Raw genomic sequence first — 23,043 nt, 5'->3', positions numbered from 1 at the left:
CAAATTTAGGTGTGTAAATCAGGTGAGCCTCCCTCACCTTCATTTTCTTCAACTATTAAAGTGAATAGCCTGGATTAGTAAATGAGCTTTGAAGTCCCTTCTGGTTTCCAGTTAATTAATTAATTAATCAATCCAATTAATAATAATGCATCCAGTTAAATTATTTTGGTTGATATTGAGATGTGTTAAATAATTTAAAAAATTATGCAGTTCTTGGTTTGGATTACACATTCTTGGCATTGTTTTTCCAAAATTGCCTAGGTGCTAGTAAAGCCTATATTGTGCCTCCTCTCTGGAAAAGCAAGGGGCAGCTAGGAGGTTCAGAGGATAAAGCGCTGGGCCTGGAGTCAGGAAGACATGTCTTGCTGAGTTCAAATCTGGCCTCAGACACTTATTAGCTGTATGATCTGGGCAAGTCACTGAACCCTGTTTGCCTCAGTTTCCTCATCTGTAAAATGATATGGAGAAGGCCAAGAAAACCCTAGATAGGGTCTTGATGAGTTGGACACAACTGAACAGCAACAAACAACTCTGGAAAAGTAAGGATGGTTACAATCCTTCAGGCAAATACCCGATTTCACTTTGTGATGATTCCTCTGTTTCCTTGGGATTAAGATTTATTTTGTATGTTTTTACTAGGCATGTAATCTATCTTAAAAGAAACTGCAAATGTGTGGGGCTTCTCTTAGGTTCTTTATTCAGAGCATTTCATGTGATTATTCTTGAATGTGAAACTTATTGTACACATGGTACCCAGCTACACTGGAAAAGACTCAAAACAATGACTGTCAGTGAACTTCCTTGATTGGAATGGTGTGGTGTGGTGGGAAGGAGGAGGGAAAGAGTGCTGAGAAGAAAATGGCACTTTCAAAAATTTTTAAATCTGTAAATTGTTGTTTTTAGGAAAAGAATCTGAGCAAGCATGAATATTTTTGCATCCTGAAATGAAAAATATGCACAAAATTAAGTTTTAAAAAAATGCTACACAACCAATTATGTGAAACATACTTTCTTATTTGTCTCCATTTCATTTGAGAAGTTGCTTAGTTAACTAATTTTAACATTTTCCATTTCCATTAACCCAGGAAGAACATCTATCACTGGTATTTCATTCAGTTTCTTCAGCCCAGTTATTTGGGTCAGTAGAGCATAGTTTGTGATAAAGAAACTTAAAGGGTCTTGGTTTCCTTCCTATCAATAATTTTCTTTCTAGGACTATTTCTGGTGATACCCAAGAGAGAAGTGCTAAGAATTGACCCAATTCCATACCCAGTGACTCTCTCCTACCAGTGAGGCAATAATATATTTATTAATCATCTACTGTGAATCAGGCACCTTGAGAAGTACTAGAGATACAAAAAAAAGACAAAAAGAGCTTACAATATAATAGGGGAAACAACATGAAAATAGTTATGAAGAAAATCCACATGCAGGAAAAATAGGAAATAATTAATAGAGGGAAGGCAATAGAATTTCAAGGGCTCAGGAACAGAATAATAAAGATGTCAAACCATTGGTAGGTGACCATTTTCCTCTCTTCTACAAAGAAATCTTTTTATATTCTTGATCTTTTGTTCTTCCAAGGGAATTGTTTCTTTGCTCAATAAATTTTTTTTTTGCATTTAATTGGAATGATATTGAATAAGTAGATTAGTTTAAGTAGGATTGCTGTTTTAATTATGTTGGCTCTGTCCAGCCATAAACAGTTAATATTTCTCCAATTATTTAGATCTAACTTTGTGTAAAAAGTATTTTATAATTATGTTCATGTAGTTTCTGGACTTGTTTTGGCAGGTACACTCCCAGGTTATAAAGAAATCTTATTTCCCTGAATAATAAGAGGAACAGGGATTTTAATCCAGGCATTTTAATTAGCAGAACATTGAGAATCATAGACTTTGAATTTGAAGAAACCTTGCAAGTCATCTATTCCAATGTCTTGCCAAGTGTAGCATTAATTTTTACATTTCATTTCTCTCTCTCTCTCTCTCTCTCTCTCTCTCTCTCTCTCTCTCTCTCTCTCTCTCTCTCTCTGAACTTCTGCCTTGGTCTTTGGGCTTTACTCTATAGCCACTGAGCCACTTAGATGCCCCAATGTTATTTTCAACAGATGATGGAAGGACCTCACTTCCTAATAAGATAGCACACTTCATTATTGGGTAACATTATTTGAAAATTTTCCCTTATGCTAAGGCAAACACTTTTCCTCTGAAACCTCTGGCCAGTGGCCCTAGGCCTACCATGGGGAAAAAAGGAAAGGAAGGGAAGAAGAAAAAAAGGAAAGAAGGTCATTGCCCTCCTGTTCTTTGCCCTGATCCTTACCGGATAGGGTCCCTGCTCCCTCATGACCACAACCATTCTTCTCTGCCCTGGAATGGAACTTTTTCTTAGCTTTTCTACTCAGAGTTTTATGTGTGTGTGTGTGTGTGTGTGTGTGTGTGTGTGTTTTGTAGGAGAGGTTTCATAGTGTGATCCTTCACTCCACCATTTTTGGAAGGAAGGAAGGAGGGAGGGAGGAGAGAGGAAAAGAGGAAAGGAGGAAAGGAAGGAAGGAAAGGTAGGTAGGTAGGTGGGTGAGTGAATCAAATGCTAGAGCTGCAAATTCAAAAGCAAACAGTCTCTTATCCTGAAAGACCTTACCTTCTAATAGAAGGACCCAGCACCCTAGCAAAGTTGTGACCTCTTTAGTGTGAAAGGTCTCAGTGCTGATGAGTGGGGCTCTAAGTCCTAGATTGGCACAGGAACAGTGTCAGAGTTCATTTGATCACAGGAGCCTAGTGGGAGGTGGAGGCAGACAGACAGACATTAGGCAGTGAAGTGAAGGATGGCAGGATCCTACCTGAAGTGGTAAGATGGAGGATAGTCACCATTCAAGGTACAATAGCCCCAGGTTGGAATTTTGGGAGAGGAAAGGTTAAAAACCTCCAGGGCATGGTTTCTGGAACAGATATAAGTCCCTTAATGGAGCTGTCAAGTAGATGGCTCAGAGTAGGGAATACAAAATAGAGTTGGTTAGTCTACTCCCTTTGCCACATGACAATACTTCATTTAATTGAAGGTGACTGCTGTGTCTCCTTGGAGCCTCCTCTTCTACAGGCTAAATGTTTTTAATTCCCTCAGAACATGCCTCATAAGATCTTCTTTCTAGAATCTTTATCAGTCTAGTTTCCCCTCTCTTGAATGTGCTGAAACTTTTCATTGTTCTTCATATAAGCTGGAACCCAGAGCTGAGCACAGTATTCTGGCTGTGATCTGACCCAGTGCAGATTAAAGTGGAATTTATTACCTCTTGGGATCTGGGCACCATACATCTATTAATACATTCACAACCTGTGTTCTCTTTTATTATTTTTTTAAAGTAGTCGTATCAATCACACTTTTCCCAGATGCCCTAAACTTGGAGAGAGAAGATCTCTGTTTAGTCCAGAGTCTGCCTTTCCTTTTAAGAGATTTGGGGCAAATTACTTAACTCTACAGCCCCACATTTTCTTTTCTGTAACATAAAAGGTTGTGTTAGATCTTTTCCAAAAGAAATAAGGTTACTTTTGAATACTTTGTTCATTAAAAACAAACATGTTGCCCACTAGCAATTGCAAAACTTTTTCTAAAGGTGTCAAATAACCTGTTATGGAATTTTATGGGGAATTGGCATTAAACTTGCTAATCTATTATCTCAATAAACTTCCTTTTCTCCATTTTTGATTGTGAAAAATATGTCCTGCAGAGACCTGTATTTGAATGATCCTTTTCTATTAGTTATAACTGAATCTGCTCCAGGACAAGCCAGGTGGCATAGTGGTGAAATCTTGGCCATATAATTAGGAAGATAAAGTTCACAAACTGTTTCAGATTCCTATTGTCTATTATTAGAAGCTCATTTGCCTCATTTGTAAAATAGGGATAAAAATAACACCTACCTGTATTATGAGGATCTAATGATATATTATTTGTAAAGTGCTTTGCATACCTTAAAGCAGTATATAAATGATAGTTTTTTTTGTTTGTTTCTTTTTAATTGTATCTAAGTGCTTTGGATATTTTTTCCCCAGATTTAAGCAATTAAATACTTTTGCTTATTTGTTTTGAAATTTTTACCTTCTATTTTAGAATCTATACTAAGTATTGGTTTCAAGGCAGAAAAGTGATAAGGGCCAGGCAATGGGAAATGGAGAAATGTTAGTTTATTGAGACAATAGATTGGTGACTTGTCCTTTGTCACACAGTTAGAACATGTCTGAGGCCAGTTTTGAACCCAGAGCCTCGCTTCTCCAGGCCTGGCTATCAATTCACTAAGGCACCTAACTTCTTCCCAATTAAGCACTTTGGAAATAAGCAAGAGACAGAAAGTCAAGCAAATCCTTGACTTTCTGACAAGTGTATATATATATATACTTGTAGGATGATCCTGAGGTTGTTTACCTGGGTAAGTAGAAAGATGGTTGTGCCCTGAATAGAAATAGAGAAATTGGGAAGAGCCACAAATTTAGAGGAGGAAATTTTTAAATTTCATTTTGGCTATATTGAATAATTCTGCTTATTTCTACTATATCTATTATCTACTAATATTATACTATTTGTTGGAAGCAATGGAATCATCCATTCTCCCAACAATGGACCTATCTCCACATAAGTTTTCCAAAGTATGATCTATAATCTCCCTCCCTTCTTCCCTCCCCCCTCTTAGAGCTGAAAAACAATTCAGTCTGGGTTTATACATATATTATTATGCAAAATATATTTCTATATTATTCATTTTGTAAGCAAATAATTTTATAGAACCAAAACCCCTTAAATAAAAAAGTGATAAATCATATATTTTCATCTGCATTTTTACTTTAACAGTTCTTTCTCTGGAGGTGGATAGCATTCTTTATCATAAGTCCTCAGAACTGTCTTGGATCACTGTATTGCTGTTAGTAGCAAAGTCTATCACATTTGATCATTCCATAATATAGCAGTTACTGTGTACAGTGTTCTCCTGGTTCTGCTTACTTCACTCTGCATCAGTTCATGTAGATCTTTCCAGCTCTTTCTGAAATCATCCTATTCGTCATTCTTGGTGCTATTATTTTATTATACTGTTTTAAAAATTGGCTGTGCCAATTTTTAAAAAATCAACAGTTTCCTCTGTAGCTATATATATATATTTATTTATTTATTTATTTGTTTGTTTGTTTTAAATTTTTTTTTTTTAAATTTTTTTTCCCTAGCTGCTTTTCCTGCTTTCTTCCTTATGAGACTGATTCACAATTATGGAAAGAGAAATTTATCTTTTGACCCCTTTTATCCTTCTTGAACTTTATTCCTTTTGCTCAAACTCAAATTATGTATCTTTTCTCTTATTTTTATTCATGTATTCATTCATTTATATATTTACATTTTTACTTGTTCATTCAATTGGTTATTTAGTTATTCAGCTATTTATTCATTTATTTATTTGTAAATTCTATTTTTTTTTTTTTTTGGTGCTTGACTATGTCTAGTATTCCTTTATTTTGATCAATTCCTAGATAGCATTATTATTTCATACAATGCTCCCTATCACTTCAGTTTCATGTTTTTCCTTGTTCCTTGTATCTAGTCTTAGCTAGATAAAATGATATAAACATCACATTCTTCCCTGGTGGGGGAGAGGGAGACTCAGCCCCACCCCACAGGTTCAGGCCTCTGCCATGAATTGTTTCTAACCTTTTGGCTAGGCTAACATAATTATCTTAAATGTATCAGGGAAACCAGTTGGTGTGGTAACCCCAATTAAGGAGACAAATGTGAACATGTAACCTGCATGCCACTGAAACATTTTCCTTTAGTGCCTTTTCTTTGGATGACCTACAGTGGAGTTTTTTGTCCCTGCTCTATAGACTCCAGGTTAAATTGACCATTTGTACTGATCTTAGGTCAAAGATGCTTGTCACTTTTATTTAGAATTAGTCAGACTCTCTTTAGCCTCTAGCTAATCTTCCTTTCTTGCTTTGGAATGTTAGCAAATTAGGCCACAGTTTGAGTGGTTGACCTGCCTATGGAAGCTACTGACCTGCTTATAATCCATTCCTACCTGTTTTTCTGTTTTGTTTTGTTTTGTTTTGTTTTAAGACAATAGAGTGGGAATTACCCAAGAATATTTTATTATACCTTTAATTACTGTTAGATTCCAAAGTTGAAGATAATCTAAAATTTGTGTCCTGTTGAAACAGAAACACTCACACAAAACAGAATTTGGGATTAGATTTTGGAGAATAAACACATGAAAGAAACAAGGCAATAAGGTGACAGGAATGGTTATTAAGTACTTTAAGAGAAGAAATCTACTCTTTTTTTAAAAAAAAATATTTCAAATTCTGGATAAAATGTGCCACAGACGTTTTACTCTGCTTTGCAAATGGCGTCCCTACTTTCTTGCTGGACTTAGGTTTCTTTGAGTAAGTTTCCATACTATAAATTTCACAACTTGTAATTGATACCAAACAATACATTATCTTTCAACAAATTTTTTACCTAGAATCACGTGCTTTTATAGCTGAAGGAGATTTTAGAGGTCATCCCAACATGGGAGAACGGCATAATCCTTGCTGGCTGGCTGACTGACAACCATCTCCCATGTAACCTGGAGTAACCTGGGCTCTGCCCCTGGATCTAATAGACCAGCTTTTGTCTTATCTTGCTGGGCCCAAGCCTTCATACCATGGCAGTATTCTTTCAACTCTACCACATTCCTCCTGAAGGAATATTTAATAAGAAAAAATTTGTTCAGATCTGAAAAATAAGATAGGAGACTACCTTTAATTTTCAGCTCTGTGAGATATAATCCTAAAAATGTGTGTGTGCATGTGTGTGTGTAAACTTGCTTATATGTTAAATCACTTTAGTGTTCAAGTGTAAACTCTCTAAGAGCAAAAACTTTTTTTTTTAATTTCCTTCTAGTAATTACAAATCCGTTTTTCTAAGGATGTCAAATGATTTGATCATCTTATTTTAGAATTTTACTGTGGAGCAGCTAAGTGGCACAGAGGATAGAATGCTGGACCTGGAGTCAGGAAAACTCCTTTTCCTGAGTTCAAATCTGGCCTCAGATACTAGCTTATGTGACCCTGTGCAAGCCATTTCATCCTGTTTGCCTCAGTTTCCTCATCTGTAAAATGAACTGGAAAAGTAAATGGCAAACCACTGCAGTGTCTTTGCCAAGAAAACCCCAAATGGGATTATGAAGAATCTGGCACGATTGAAAAACAATCCAACACAATGTCATGCACTTAATGAGTGATTGTTGGGTTGGCCAACATCTTTGTTCTTAAATGTGGAGCATGGATTTCATTTTCATACCTGGGTCACTTTCTCTTGATGATCCAGGCATTTGGGAAGGGCCATGAAGTCTTTTAGGCCATAATAACATTGCTGCTGTAATAAAACCAAGTAGTTCCTTATGCCCTAAAGAGAAGAGGCTGAGAATTTCTAGGTACTGCTCACAACAAAGTCTGCGTCATACAAAGAGGATGAGAAAAAGAAGAAGGGATGGAGAGAGAGGCAGAGACAGATAGAGACAGAGATAGACAGGGGAGTGAGGGAAGGAGAGAGAGACAGAGACAAGCAGGGACAGAGATAGGGAAGTGAGGGAGGGAGAGAGAGATAGACAGAGGGACAGGGAGTGAGAGAAGGAAGGAAGAAGAGAAAGAGGGAAAGGGAGGAAGGGGGTGGGAAGAGAATACACAATGAGACAAAAGGGCATTAGTGAATAAAGGAGACTTCCCAAGGATAGCATCACAAACCTGTGGATTGAGGAGATGATTTTTGACCTTAATAAAATATAGTAAATTGTTTGGTTTAGTGTTTTTCAGTCACTTGCAGCTTCTAGGAACTCCATGTGGAATCTTCCAAAGGAGTTCTGTAGGCTGCTGTACTCATTAAGATGTAAACTCTTAAGTGACCTAGAACTGCTCATTTGAGATGGTCCACTTGTTCTATCATAGTGAAAAGATGATGCCTTGAGTTTACCAAAGCTCAAACTTGGATTGGCATTGCACCCAAGCTGAAAATGACCAAGTTGAGTGAAGGATGGCCAAGCAGTCTCAAGGCCAGAAGAAAATAGGCCACGTTGCTTTATGTTCTGAAAGATCAGGTCAGAGGGGTAGACTGAGTGCCCAAGAGGAGAGAATGTCAGGTGAAGAGGACCTCTTTTCAAATCCTACTTCCTAGCCAAGCATTTATGATTGGGTCATTTTTAACCTCTCTGAGCCTCTTGTTTCTTCACATGTAAAACAGAGATCGTAATAATCATAGCTATAACCCTTCAGGATTGTTGTGAGGCTCAAATCAGAGAAAATAATTTTTAAACACCAAAGTGCTATGTGGGGGTGGGTGTTATTTTACCCCGGAATGACCATAAGAAGACTCTCAGTGTGTGTGTGTGTGTGTGTGTGTGTGTGTTTGGTTTGTTTTTTACCAGTCTTTGTGTCCTTAGGGCCTATAATAAATAATAGTCAGAAAAAGTCAAAACTTACCTGCAACCTTTAAATTATTATTTTTTTAAACCTATACCTTCTGTTTTGGAGTCAATACTATGTATCTGCTCCAAGGCAGAAGAGTGGTAAGGGTGGGGAATGGGGGTTAAGTGACTTGCCCAGTGTCACACAGCTGGGAAGTGTCTGAGGTCAGATTTGAACCTAGGACCTCCTGTCTCTAGGCCTGGCTCTCAATCCACTGAGCTACCCAACTGCCACCTTTTTAAAAAAAAATTTTTTTTAAACCCTTACCTTCCGTTACCGTGTATTGGCTCCAAGGCAGAAGAGTGATCTGCAACCTTTTTAGATTGCTTCTATCCACTTAGGATCTGCTCACTTAAATGTTTGTCTGTTTTGATATCTTAGCAACTTAAATTCCTGTCCTAACTCGTTCACCCCCAGGGTATTATATTGATGCACATGCATTCATTGTCTTCCATGTGATGTTAGTCTTGTCTACTGTGATCTTAAAACATCCTTTTCCAAATGCTGATACTGTATTTCATCACAGAATGATAAATTCATTAGGTGCAATAACTCTTGTTCCCAAAGAATATGAAGACATATATACTATGTCACACTTCTTACACCCTTCTAGGAAGCATGTATAGAGTTGGGAGATGAAAATGTAGCTTTTCTGATACAATAGAAAACTCCCTTATTTGCATCATCAGGTTCAAAATGATTTTTTAGGTAAAATACCATGTAGAAGTTTGTACCTAGTGGAAGGTTTTTCATTAGTGTTAGGGGACTCCCTGGGATGAAGCTTCCTCCACCAGTGCAGATGGGCAGCTGTTCTGCAACATAGAGACTTGCCTGGAATTTTGAGAGCTGGGCCTGGGGTGCCTAGATCATCGGAACTCCAGGGATTGTTGAATCCTAAGTCTAGATCTGGGAGGGACTGCAGAGGCCACCGTGTAAATTTAGTCCTCTCATTTAATAGATAAGGAAACTGAAGTCTAAGGGGCTAACTGACTTGCCTAAAGTTACATAGCTAGTAATTGCCAAGGCTGGGATTTGAATCCATGGGATCCAGGGCAGCTAGGTGGTTTGGTGGAGCACTGGGCTTGGAAGCAGGAAGGCTTATCTTCATGAGTTCAAATAGGTCCTCAGACACTGGGCAAGTCACTTAACCCTCTTTGCCTCACTTTCCACATCTGTAAAATGAGCTGGAAAAGGAGATGACAGATCACTTTAGTATCTTTGCCAAGAAAACCCCAAATGGGATCAGGAAGAGCTGGATACAACCAAACAACTTCTTGAATCCAAGACTGACTTACTGTGTCACCCTGTCTTTCATTTATCTAAATATTGAACACCATGGTATTTCTCTTTTTATAGATATTGGATTGTAGTTTTAGAGCTGGAAAGGACCTTAGAGGCTTCAGGAGGCTCCTTTTTACAAATGAAGATACTGAGGCACAGGGAGGTCCAGGGTCACAGAGTTTATAAGTCTGAGGGTGAGATTTAAATTGAGTCCCAAGGTTTTCCCCCTGTCCAGGATTCTGTCCACTAGGCTTGGCTCAAATTCTGCCTCTGAAATGTGATCATGGATAGTTTAACCTTGTTTAAAAGCTTTAGGCAATTCTCTTAAGACTTTTCTACCAAGTTATCTAAGGTTGTGATCTTCCTTGATAAAGGGAGTTCCCACACCCACTGAGACCCTTGGCATTGCTGGATTGCTATATTACCAATACATGGATATGCCTGTGTTTTGAGGGGTGGGAATGGAAATGTTTTGGAGAAGAGAATCCTTTTAAATCCTGTTGAATTGCTGGAAACAGTCTTTTAAAATTTATTTAGTATATTTTAAAAAATACTAATCCATTCTCAAATATGCAAAGGGTTTTTAGATTATGACTGTTAGTAAGAAAAATTCTCTTCCTGAACTTAAATGGAGCATTTTTTGTTATTATAGTGTATGTTTGGGGATGAAATGGGGTACAGATCTATGATCCTGCCAGGGTGGGGATATCCCAGCAGAGTTACACACAGGGATCATAGACAGAGCTAGAAAAAACCCAGAAGGCATCTATCCAATCCCTTATTTTACAGGTGAAGAGTCTGAGGTTAAATGATTTGCAGAGTTAAACAGCTAGGAAGTGTCAGAACCCTGGTCTTCCTAACTTTAAACTCTACGCTTTATCTACTAATCTACTCATCCTTATATTATTAGAAAATATTTACGTGTTTGTTGTAACTTATCCTCAAAATTACTCATCCTGTGTTGGGCACTTAGAGATGACAGGACCCTGTAGAGTTGCAGGTATACAAAATCATGCATCTGGCCTGGGCTTAACAGTTGCAACTATCTGAGAATTAGGCTTTTGAATATAAAAGAATTGATAGCCACTTTTCATAGATTTCGAACTTGAGAGGGACATCTCATTCAGCCTTCTCCCTTTACTGATGAGAACACTGAGGCCCAGAGGACTGAAGCAGCTTGTTCAAGAGCCCACAGAGTAGGTGACTGAGCAGAAATTGAAACCCTCATCCTCCAACTCCATATCCAATATTTTTTCCACTTTTTGGTCATTAATAGAAATTATGTAAAGATTTGATTTGGATAAAGTCTTAAGTATTTGGAAACTGATCCAAATTTATCTGAACCTTGGCACATATGGACAGAAAGGAAATTGAGCAGAAAACCTCATGAGATTACTATTATTTCCTGTTTTCAGCAGGACTCAACACCATGAGAACAGACTGTAAAAAATTATGTTCACCAAACATTCTTGGATCTCAAAATGCTGCCTTACTGGTTTGTTCATCTTTCTAAAGAAGTAACTGTCTCTTGGACTTGGGTTTTAAAGATCAGGTATCATGCTGGAAAAAAAAATAGTGCTAAAAAAAATAGTTGCACAAGTTGACATTTTTGGTCAACAAGGCCTTATTTGGAGAAAATTACCCTTAAGCCCTGCTTCCAAAAATGAATTGCTAAAAACAATTTCAGAATTCTTGCTGAATACATTTATCAACCTGAGACCAAGAACCATGAACTGAAACTCCAGCTAAAATCTCCCTTTTTACAAGAAATTCTCAGACCCTTTCTCTTAATTCTAGTACCTTCCTTCTCAGTTATTTCCCACTTTTTTTTTGTATACAGTTTCCAAGTATACATTTGTCTGCATAACATCTCACCCATTAGATTATAAACCTCCTTGAGGGCAGTGACTGTCTCTTGACTCTTTGTGTATCCCAAGTGCTCAGCACAATGCCGTGGTAAATTGTTCAGTGGTTCAGTCATGTCTGGCTCTTTGTGACCCTGTGGACCATACTGTCCATGGGATTCTCTTGGCAAAGATACTGGAATGGTTGGTCATTCCCTTCTCTAGTGGATAAAAGCCAAGGTTAAGTGACTTTTCCAGGGTCCTACAGTTCGTAAGTGTCTTGAGAGCAGAGTTCCTGGTCTTCCCAGCACTCTATCCATTCAGCCTCCCAGCTGACTTCTTGGCACATAGTTGTCACTTAATAATCGTTATTGTTAGATATCTATGATCATTTGTTTGTATACACATATGTTTATATAGGTACATGCATATATGTATACACAGATGCACTTACCTGAGAAAAATTAGAAGCTTTGCAAGAATAATATGTAGGATAAATAAGATAAAGAGTTTCACAAAGAGTCTGAAGAGTCATATAGAAAATAGCATAAATGTACCCAAATCAAACGGTTTCCTTCATAATTTTCCTTGGGTCCATTCCTGGATATGGTATGGCAAGTTATTAAGCATCTGTTCTGTACAAAGCACTGAGGAGACAGGAAAGATTTTTTTGTTGTTTGTTTTTTTGAACGATACAGTACCTGCCCACAGGGAGCTGCCCTGCTTCTTCTTAGGAAAGGGAAGTCGGTGCGATACACAGCTAAGACAATCTACAGCAGAGTGTATTGGGGACAAAGGTGGTGTCCAGGCAATTCCCAAGGAAAATTAGAAGAGATCTGGCAAATTTAATTTGTAATTAAAATCGAGAGCTTGTTTTAGAGCTCAGGAAACTTACATGTGATACAGTTTATATATTCCTTGTCCACATTTCATATAGTAAGATTAGAAAATCTTGAGTTTGATCTTGCAATAACATTTGTGGGACATTTTATAGTTTATAGAGTGCTTTATGTTCGCTAGTCCATTCAGTTCACTAGAATATGCCAGTTGGATCTAGAATGTTAGTATAAATTTTAATTGATGCTGACTTATAGCTATAATTATTACATTTTAGCATTCAGGCATGTAGTATTTGCTGAATTATGGCATGATTTGTTACCTGTTTCTTTGCCCAGATTAAGTATAAATCATACAAGATGAGTGGTTAGGTCACTTTTAATTTAAGACTGAATATTTGCTTCTGGCAGAACTGTACAACCATGAATAATCACTAACATTTCAGAATTTCACGAGCAAGTGAGTATAGCTAAAGACTAATTTTGAAGAGATGACATTTTAGTTCTTTTAAGTGTATGTAGCAGCAAGAACAAGATTTGCCAAGGTGGGACAAATAATCTGATGGGCATATGTGTTGGGAAGGCTGCTTTTAATGAGTGTTTTAAGGATGGTTTAAATTAAACTAGTAATTATACCTAAATATGGGGTCTTTACATTATTTTTCTTAAATATCCCTCTTGCACACCTTTCTCCTTTTCTCTGCAAAAGTAGAGATCTAGGAGGCACATGGGTGGCTCAGTGGATTGAGAGCCAGGCCCAGAGACAGGAGGTCTCTGGTTCAAATGTGGATTTAGACACTTCCTAGCTGGGCAAGTCACTTAACCCCTATCGCCTATCCCTTATCATTCTTCTGCCTTGGAACTAGTACACAGTGTTAATTCTAAGACAGAAAATAAAGGATTAAAAAAAAAAAGTAGAGCACCATTGTTGTGGAGCATTGCATGCAACATGAGATTTATTTTTTAGTATCTTGATTGATTTTGCTACTATTCCCCTTATTCCTTGTTTATACATACATACACACAGATAAAATTGTCATAAGGGATGGATCTTTGGGTGGGGGCAGAAGAACAAATGAAGATGAAGTAAAAATAAAAGATTTATTTTGTATTTTAAAAATTCATTGTAAAAATATTTCTTCTGAGATCTTTATGCTATAAATTGGCTTATTATAAAACTCTCAGAAGAAATATTTTCTTTGCAACCTCTTTTCATAATATAGAGTTTAACTTACTCCAGATGAGGTCTGAATTACTATTGAAAATTAAGCTTTTCTTAGTTTTTTAGAAAAGGCTTACACTGAGAATATGCTATATTTAAAATTGAGGAGGCTTATTGCTCCCCCTCTCCCCAATAAAAGCCTTTTTCCATGTAGTAGCACATCCTAAAGATTTTAGAGATTTCTGTTTTACTCATTATGGTGCCTTGTTTCTCATCTACAGAGGCCAGCAAACTTGTGATGTCCTATGTTGCTGCAGTTTGTGGAAAAGGAGCCGAAGTCAACCAGGTCAAAGAACAGCTTTTACAGTCAAATCCAGTACTAGAAGGTATGATTTTCCTCTCTGTATGTGTTAGGCCTGTTTCAGTCAGATATCAGTTTGGTCTATGGTTAAATTCATTTTAAGAACACTTCAAATACCTGGCATTCTGGGAGGAAAAAGGAATGAAGTAAGAGAATTTGGACCAAATCCTGCAGAGTAAATAAGCCCCAGCCTGGATACTTTGGGTTGGGCATTTGTGGAGTGCAGGAAACAATTTCAGTGAGAAACCTGCCCACTATTAAGTGATTATTTGTTTTTCATTTTCAAGCTTAACCATATAACTTTAATGTTTTACAACCAAAAAAAAATTCCAAATTCCCAAATCTAGTTGAGATTTGCTAGCAAAGAAAAATCCAGCAGGGAAGAACAATACTAATAGAAATCAATTACACACCCATTAAGAACTATACCTTTTTTTTAAATAAAATTAAGACTGAAATAGCCCTTTCTCCTGCAAGGAACTAATGTATTACAGGGCAAAATATAGCAGCATTAAGTTGGGAGCTGGTTAGCTGGCTAACTGAATTGGTAATGAAGTTGGGAGCATTCTGAAGGTTAGTTTAATTTGTTCTTCCTGACCACAAATGTCATCACTAAGCTTGCACATCCATCTCATAATGGCATATACTTGGACAAAGTCAGAAATGAGTACCTTTAGGTCCTCAGGGGACCAAATGATTTAGGCCAGCACAAATCAGTTACCACTATTGGAGCAGCATCTCAGAGCATATAACGTGGGTATCATCATCTTTTGCTCTTCAGGATGACTAAGGTGGTGTATATAGTCTTTTTAAAAAAGCAAAAAAAAAAACCCTTTACCTTCTTTCTTAGTGTCAATTCTAAGACTGAATGGTAAGGGCTAGGCAATTGGGATTAAGTATCTTACTCAGGGTCACACAGCTAGGAAGTGTCCGAGGTCAGATTTGAACCCTAATCCTCCCCACTTCTGGTCTGGTGCTCTATCCATTGAGCTGTCTCTGTCCTACATAATCTTTGAAGGCAGTGAACAGACTTGGGAATTCAGTGGTCCAAATGCCATTACTAACTCCCTGTGTGGGAGGGAAGGCTTCTCTGTATTTGGGTTTCCCAAATTTATAAAAAGAAGAGAGAGGATTTTTCCTTTATCTCCTGAGAGAGGTTGAACTAATAAGCATAAATATTTGTTGAAGCCTTCATAAGAATAGTGCTGAAGAGTCCAAGGTGTATATCGCTCCCCCTCTTTCTTCCTCCGTGCAGCTTCTATTACTTACCATATCCAAAGCCCGTGTAGAGAACTCTTGTTATGGAAACTCCCTTCACTGATACAGATTAGTAACCCATAGAGTCATTGACTCATAGCTGGAAGAGACCTTGGGTCCAGGCCCTTCAAGTTACAGATGTAGAAATTGAGGCTGAGGGAGGTAAATGTTCCATCTCCCTAAGCAGATGGTAAGCATCAGACTTTCGTGGAATCTGAAACTAGACCATAGGCTTTCAGAACCAGGGTTTTCCACCAAATTTTCACCAGACCTCTCTTTATTTGCAAGACAGCCTTTAAAAGTTGCCTGCAGGCACCAACAGGTTAAATTTGTTGGCCATTTTCTCACAGTGTATGTCACATGGACACTTGAACCCAAGTCTTTCCAATTTCAAGGCTGTGCTGCTATGGAAGGAATGCCAGGTCTTTTCAGATTTATCATTCCATTCTTGGGATTTTTCAATTATTGACTTTTCAGTTCCTGCTGAATCATAGGGCTCTTGCTTTAATATTTTGTGCAAGGTATGTGCTGTATATCTCTCCATGTGCTTATTTTAAGAATGCCGAGTCCTTAAGTAGGAGCATTGTATGGCCTCTACTCTGCCTTTGTGTTTAGAATCTGTTCCTTTATTCAGTGGTATTTGAAACTAGACTCGAACCCAGGAAATGGGAGAAATGTACACTGGTGGGCATGTGTTATCTTTAAAGGGAATGCTCTTTGCTTTCTAACTGGAACAGCTACTGTAAATGAACATGAAAAACAATGAACTTAGAAAAACAATTGAGGAATGTGTCTCAAGCATTTTAGAATAGAGTGCTTGTGTTTGAGTCCCTGCTCCACAATGAAAAGCTTCACTGTTTAGGTCTGTGCTTAATAATATGTAGCTCAGATTTGCTAGATGAAAAGATGATTTATGGTTCACAAACGGTGCCCTGAATAAAGTTTTTTTTGAAACAGTTCTTTCACTCACTCTTGACCTTCACTTCAACAAATTACCCTTTTTTTTGTATCTGCTCCTTAAGTTAGATCTAAAATTCTGCCAATTTCTTGACTAGAGAGCCATGTATATTTCCACTCACTGAAGTTTGGACCTCATGAGAAATACCAAAAATGTTAGGTTTTTCTTATCAAGTAAAGTCAGAGCTGACTATTATCGACATTGCATTTTTGAAAATCATTAGCCTGCTGAGTGAATGACAGGATTCCTACCCTCCTCATCAAGCATGGGTTTAAGATAGGATTTCCTCTTTTCCTTCCATATCATGCAATGTATTACAGTTGATTTTTTTAGTTCAATAGGAAATTGTTGCTAGGAGCTGCCAGTTCTGATCCCTGAACTGCGTCTTGTCCATCAACAATTTGTTCTGGACCTGCATTGTTAGTTCTGTGTAGTTCTGATAAAACTGAAACATTTTAATGCAAAACCAAGAAGCCAACCAAAGGAAAATAGAATGTGCCTTTCCCTCATCAGGTTTGATATTTCATTCTCAAGGATCATTTTCTTCTCCAAATGTACCTTTTAAGTCTTAGATTGGTTGTTTTTGTAGCTTCCAGCTAGTTCTCAATTTGAGTTTAAGCATTTCTGCCTTTGTAAATAAAGGAAGAGAGTTCACCATTCATAGTGGATCAGAGCTGGTCTTAGCTCTGATACTGGACAAATGACCCTGGCAAAGCCACTTAACCATTTCAGGACCCTACCTCCCCTAGACAACTCTCTTGAAGCCCATGAGGTATAAATCAAATGCTGAACATTGATTAAAGGGAGTTTCTTTAGTGAGGAATTCTCTACATCCATCCATGAAGACTCAGATCCAACAGAAATAAAACAAAACCAACAAAAAAATAGCAGCAACAACTAACCAAATGTTAAACTGATTAAATTGGTTTGATGTATGGGGGCAGCTAGGTGGCTCAGTGGATTGAGAGCCAGGCTTAGAGACAGGAGGTCCTGGGTTCAGATATAACCCTAGACACTTCCTAGCTGTGTGACCCTGGTCAAATCACTTAACCTTCATGGCCTAGCCCTTTCTTCTCTTCTGTCTTGGAACCAATACAGGGTATGATACTAAGACAGAATGGTAAGGTTTTTTTAAAAAAAATTGGTTTGATGTTTAGATAACTTATCCTTGGCAAGTTGAAATTATTTCATTATTTTTACTTGTAGCCCTGGCACCTCATGTGGTACACAGTAGGCACTATTTATTATTAGTAAGCTTAAACTAGAAACTTTTTGACACTGTGTATTAAGGACTTATTTCTTGATTGATAGTTCTTAGGAGATGTTTGAGTTTCTCTAGTTTTTTTCCTTACATCCTTACATTCACATTTTTCTTTCCTAGAACATGGCACATTATATGCCTCAGCAAGCAGGTCTTGTGATCTCTTTGCCATGTCATCACCTATGGGGTGTGCCTGGGAACTACTAGACAAGGGTCTGGAGATTCTTATTTAGGAGACACAACTGCACTTTTCTTGGAGCTAATGAAATGAACTCAAGCTAGGATGAATCAGTTGTCCCCCAAAGGAGTTTTTTACATATTCCAGAAATGTTTACATATTTCATAGGAATAGAAAATTGGTCCTCTGTAACATGATGTTTGCGTACTTTGTAAATTGGTTGTCAGTCAACTAACATTTATTAAGCAACTTCTTTGTGCCAGGCAGTGCTCTAAGAGCTAGTTATGAGTACTGTCCCTCACTCTGTCCTTGGAAAACTTCTTAGCTAGCCTCATTTAAGTAGATTGCTTTTCTTTTTCATTAAAAATGCATAAACTTTTACAGCATGATGAATTTGGAAATATGTGCTATATGATAATATATATAAAACATATCTTATTATCTGCCTTCTTGGAAAAGGGGGAGGAATGGGAAGGAGAGAAAGAACATGGATTACAAAATTTCAGAAAACAAATGTTGAAAAATTGTGTTGGCATATAATCTGGAAAAAATAAAAAAGTTATTATGATAAAAAATGAATAAATTCATTGATATCTTTTTTTTTGTGGTCTTACAGCCTCCACCCTGTGCCATAAGCCCATGGCTTCTTGCTTATATTCACTAATGATGATAGAATAACATCATAACTGAAGTTTGATATTACTAAATTTACTGATATCAGAAAAACCTCAAAATCATTCAAATAAGTGACAGCTCACGAAACACAATGGAGCCATACTATGCCCCCTAACCTGGAAATTTGAACTAGTAACAAGACTTGAAAATTTTAGCCCTGATGTTTCTGGGGAAGTTTCACAGGGAAAATCAAACCAATTTTACACTAAAAATGTCGTTGTTAAGACTCCTCAGGATATCACTGAAATGTAAAATAAAACATATATATATATATATATATATTGGTCTTCTTGCTTCAGTTTTTATCGCTCATTGTCAACATCTTTTAATCATGTCAAATATATGTCTTTTTGTTTCCTACTAGCATTCGGAAATGCCAAAACTGTAAGGAATGACAATTCTTCTAGATTTGTAAGTATCTATATTAATAGAAGAGTTAACACCAAAATTTGATTCATTCGTGTTGAAAATAAATGGGATGTTTAAAATTGTTTTGATATGTATGTGTGTTTATCTTTAAAATATAAAGGGAGGGGGCAGCTGGGTAGCTCAGTGGATTGAGAGCCAGGCCTAGAGACGGGAGGTCCTAGGTTCAAATCTGGCCTCAGACACTTCCCAGCTGTGCGACCCTGGGCAAGTCACTTGACCCCCATTGCCTACCCTTACCACTCTTCTGCCTTGGAACCAATACACAGTATTGACACCAAAGACGGAAGGTACGGGTTAAATATATATACATATATATATAAAGGGAAAATTATTGAAATTCTGATGATTCAGATGGGGAATGCCTTGATCCCACTGATGTCTTACCCTTTAATTCATTTTAGAAAGATAGCTAACCATTCTGCTATTGCATTGTCCTTGTTACTACAGCTGTTATAAAACATCAAGGGCAGTTTTAACATGATGGTGTTTAATAGCACCTTCACCTTGACTTTCACCTGTTTGGAACTCAGCCAGGATTCAGGAAATAAGCCAAAACACCTAAACCAAACCAAAAAAGACTCCCTCTTAACTAAAATAACATAACTTAAAATATTATTGCAGTTTAAAGTTTGCAGAGACATTTTCTCTGAGGTAGGTAATACAAATAAAATTATTCCTACTTTGCAGATAAGAAAATCTAGGGGTGAATTACCTTGCCTTTAGGGTTATAGGGCAAAGAAATGTTGTAGCTGCAATTTACATAATCAAGACACTAATGGTTATATTTCATGAGTTTATATATTTGAGCACCCAACAGGTCCTCATCCAACCTATTTTTCCCTTCTTTTACACAGTTCTAATAAACCTTTATTTCCAAACAAATTAGAAATTAAATAAAGAGCAGTACAGTACAATAGCAAGAGAAAATACAAGGCTGAACCACAAGATTGGTCGATGATTTTAAAATCAATAGATTTTAGAGCCAGAAGAGACCACAGAAACTCAATTAGTCATCTGGGACCGTTTGGTATTACCAGATAATTCTGAACAGTTAACTCTGAACACCTCAGTAGACCTTAAAGATGACATATTTTACACAGAGCATCAATTTATATTTACAATGAACCAGAGTCATCAAGAAAAGGTTACATTATGTTTATTGTCCTGTGTGGCGAAAAGAAAACCAAGGGGAACATACATAATACATTACATCCAGCATAGGTATAAATTTGGTTATACAGGAAACTCAGATTTCTAAAGATTTTGAAGAGTTCTAGTAAAGTGAGATTTCATCAAAGTAGCATTTCTAGGGGACAGCTGGGTGGCTTAGTGGATGGAGAGCCAGGCCCAAAAACAGGAGGTCCCTGGTTCAAATATGGCCTCAGCCACTTCCCAGCTGTGTGACCCTGAGCAAGTCACTTGACCCCCATTGCCTAGCCCTCACCACTCTTCTGCCTTGGAACCAATACACAGTATTGATTCTAAGACAGAAGGTAAGGGTTTAAAAAAAAAAAAAGTAACATTTCTTCTACCTCTAGGACTTTGAAGCCTCTGCCCCACAGTTATTTATATTAATAACAGAGACAATTAATAGATATCAGAAGGGAAGGGGAAAGATATATTGAATATTCCCAAGAATCTGCTAGCTCTCTGTATTCCCACTTGGTGAATAGTTAAAGAAATCCAAGCTTATGGCTTTGGAGATCAGGTGTTCTTTTCCAAGGATCAATCCTCCCTGTCTCCTCTTCCTCCACTTTTCCCTCCTTTTCTTATTCATGAAAAACTGATGCCCAGAGTCATGAGATGGGTAAATGGAAACTAGATATAATTTTTGTATGTGTGTGTCTGTTGGGGAGTGGACAGGACATATGTTTATGGAAGAGCAGAGTTAGAAAAGTATGCATGATTGTACTTACTGTATGTTTGGAAAGTTCTTTCAGAAAGTGAGTGAAGCTGCTGGCTCCTCATGCAAAAGGAAATGAACTAATTATGCCTTAAGTTTGTTCTGTAGCTATTCTTGCTACATGGGCCAGCCCTTATGGTCACAGAAAGAGAGAGCCAGGCGAGGGATTTCATCATCACTTTTACTTTTTTCCTCCCAGTATTTTTATATTTAACACATTTTGATTGATGTTATAGAAAGCTTTAACATTAAATACAGAAGCAGGATCTGAATTCTTAAGCCCAGAATTGCTATAGTAAAGCTAGTGGTTTATATCATCCTGAAAAAGTTGCAAGTTGCAAAATAGGAAAACAGGATTCCTTTACTGTGTTTCTAAGGAAGGGGAAAGTGGGGGAGGGAAATGCTGTTGTGATATAGGTTCATATTGTTTTAGACCTGAAAGGGACCTGAGAGGTCATCTAATCCAGCTTTCCCACTGTGCAGATGAGAAAACTTTGAGGTCATTTAGGGCAGCCAAGTGGCATTGTGGATGGAGGGCCTGGCCTAGAATTGGGAAGACCTGAGTTTGATCCAACCTCAAATACTTATTAGCTGGGTGACTTTGGGCAAGTCACTTCACTATGCCTCATTTTCCTCATCTATAAAATGAGCTAGAGAAGGAAATAGCAAACCACTCCAGGATCTTTGTCAAGGAAACTCCAAATGGGTCACGAAGAATAGGACTGAAATGACTGAACAACAATAAGGTTGGTTAGCACTGTGGTGAAAAACAGTGGTTTTGCAGTTTAGGGGACCTGAATTCAGATCTTTCCTTTGCTTATATCAGTGGTTCCCAAACTTTTTTGGCCTACTGCCCCCTTTCCAGAAAAAATATTACTTAGCACCCCTGGAAATTAACTTTTAAAAAATTTAAATAGGAATTAATAGGAAATATAAATGCACCTGTAGCCATCACTGCTCCTTTGGATCACTGCAGCACCCACCAGGGGGCGGTGGCACCCACTTTGGGAATCACTGGATTATGTGATCATTCTTGGGAAAATTATTTTACCTCTCTAGACCTTAGTTTTTTTTTTTTTGTTTGTTTTTGTTTTTGTTTTAAATCTGTTAATGTGGGAATCTGCCTAGGGATCTCTAAGCTCCTTGCCAGTATCAAATCCTATGAAATACTCTGACTGATGATCTGTAACAGATTTCCTTGCAAAACTCCCAAGTAAAGTATGACCCAAATAGAATTAAAATGTCATTGAGACATGTTTAATAAAATAAATATACATTACAAAATAGATTAATTTGTGGTTTTTAAAATATGCACCAAAAAGAATCTCTTTCTATTTGAGTTTGATACTACTGAGAAAGACTAATCATTCTTTTAAAAACTGTTCTAGGGGACAGCTAGGTGACTCAGTGGATTGAGAGCCAGGCTTAGAGATGGGAGGTCCTAGGTTCAAATCTGGCCTCAGATTTCCTAAACTGTGTGACTCTGGACAAGTCACTTAACCCCTATTGCCTAAGCCTTATCGCTCTTCTGCCCTGGAACCAATATACAGATTTGATTCTAAGATATAAGGTACTGGTTTAAAAAGAAATAAAGGCAGTTCTAGTAAATTTATAATCACTTAAGACAGAATAAAGACAACTTGTGACAGAGGTTTAGTAGCATATTTTAAATTTTTTTTGTTGTCAGAAATTTTTTTACTAGTTTTGATAGATATATTTTTCTAATGCCTAGATACCTAATTTTTTCTAATACCTAAATATGCTTGTGCATACATACACACATGTGTATACATGTGTGTATATACATTTGTGTGTGTGTATACACACACACAGAGGGAAAGAAAGACAGAGAGGCGAGAGAGGGAAAGAGAGCAGAGAGAAAGAGAGAGTGTGAGAGTTGTTTTCAATTATGTCTGACTCTTTGTGGTCGATCCCATTTGGGCTTTTCTTGGCAGAGATACTGGTGTGATTTGTCATTTCCTTCTCCAGCTCATTTTATAGATAAGGAAATGGAGGCTAACAGGGTTAAAAGTGATTTGCTCAGGATCACACAGCTAGAAAGTATCTGAGGCTAGACTTGATCTAAGGAAGATGAGTCTTTCTGACTCTAGGCCCAACACTATCTACTGTACTACCTAGCTGCCCCCCGCCCCACATTCATGTGTGGGTATATATTTGAATGGTGTTCATTAATCTAATAAAGAAGATTATTCAGCTTGATTTAGCATGATCTTTAGAGGGCCTTCCAGGCTTAGAGTTCACAAGATCAACAGTTTTGAGTTATAAGGTATCTTAAAACTCATATAATCTCACTCCTTCTATGGAGGAGAATGCTTGGCCTTAACTAAGACCATATAGGTAATAAGGAGCAGAGCTACTCAAATTCAGGTTCTCTAAGTCTAATACCACTGATCTTTC

At 37.4% G+C, this 23,043-nt stretch overlaps 1 protein-coding gene across 4 annotated transcripts in view; it reads left to right on the top strand.

Moving 5' to 3' along the window:
- Nucleotides 1-23,043, top strand: part of MYO1B (myosin IB) — a 222,777-nt gene that overhangs the window by 113,563 nt on the left and 86,171 nt on the right. For all 4 annotated transcript variants that reach the window (XM_044669689.1, XM_044669687.1, XM_044669685.1 and 1 more), the window contains 2 exons: nt 13,885-13,989; nt 18,658-18,704. In XM_044669689.1, the coding sequence (XP_044525624.1) occupies nt 13,885-13,989; nt 18,658-18,704 (152 nt within the window). The remainder of the gene's footprint in view (nt 1-13,884; nt 13,990-18,657; nt 18,705-23,043) is intronic.

This window comes from Gracilinanus agilis, chromosome 3, assembly GCF_016433145.1.
Source record: "Gracilinanus agilis isolate LMUSP501 chromosome 3, AgileGrace, whole genome shotgun sequence".
Lineage (NCBI taxonomy): Eukaryota > Metazoa > Chordata > Mammalia > Didelphimorphia > Didelphidae > Gracilinanus > Gracilinanus agilis.
Note: the sequence above shows the minus strand (reverse complement) of the source record. Positions and strands in the feature narration are given on the sequence as shown.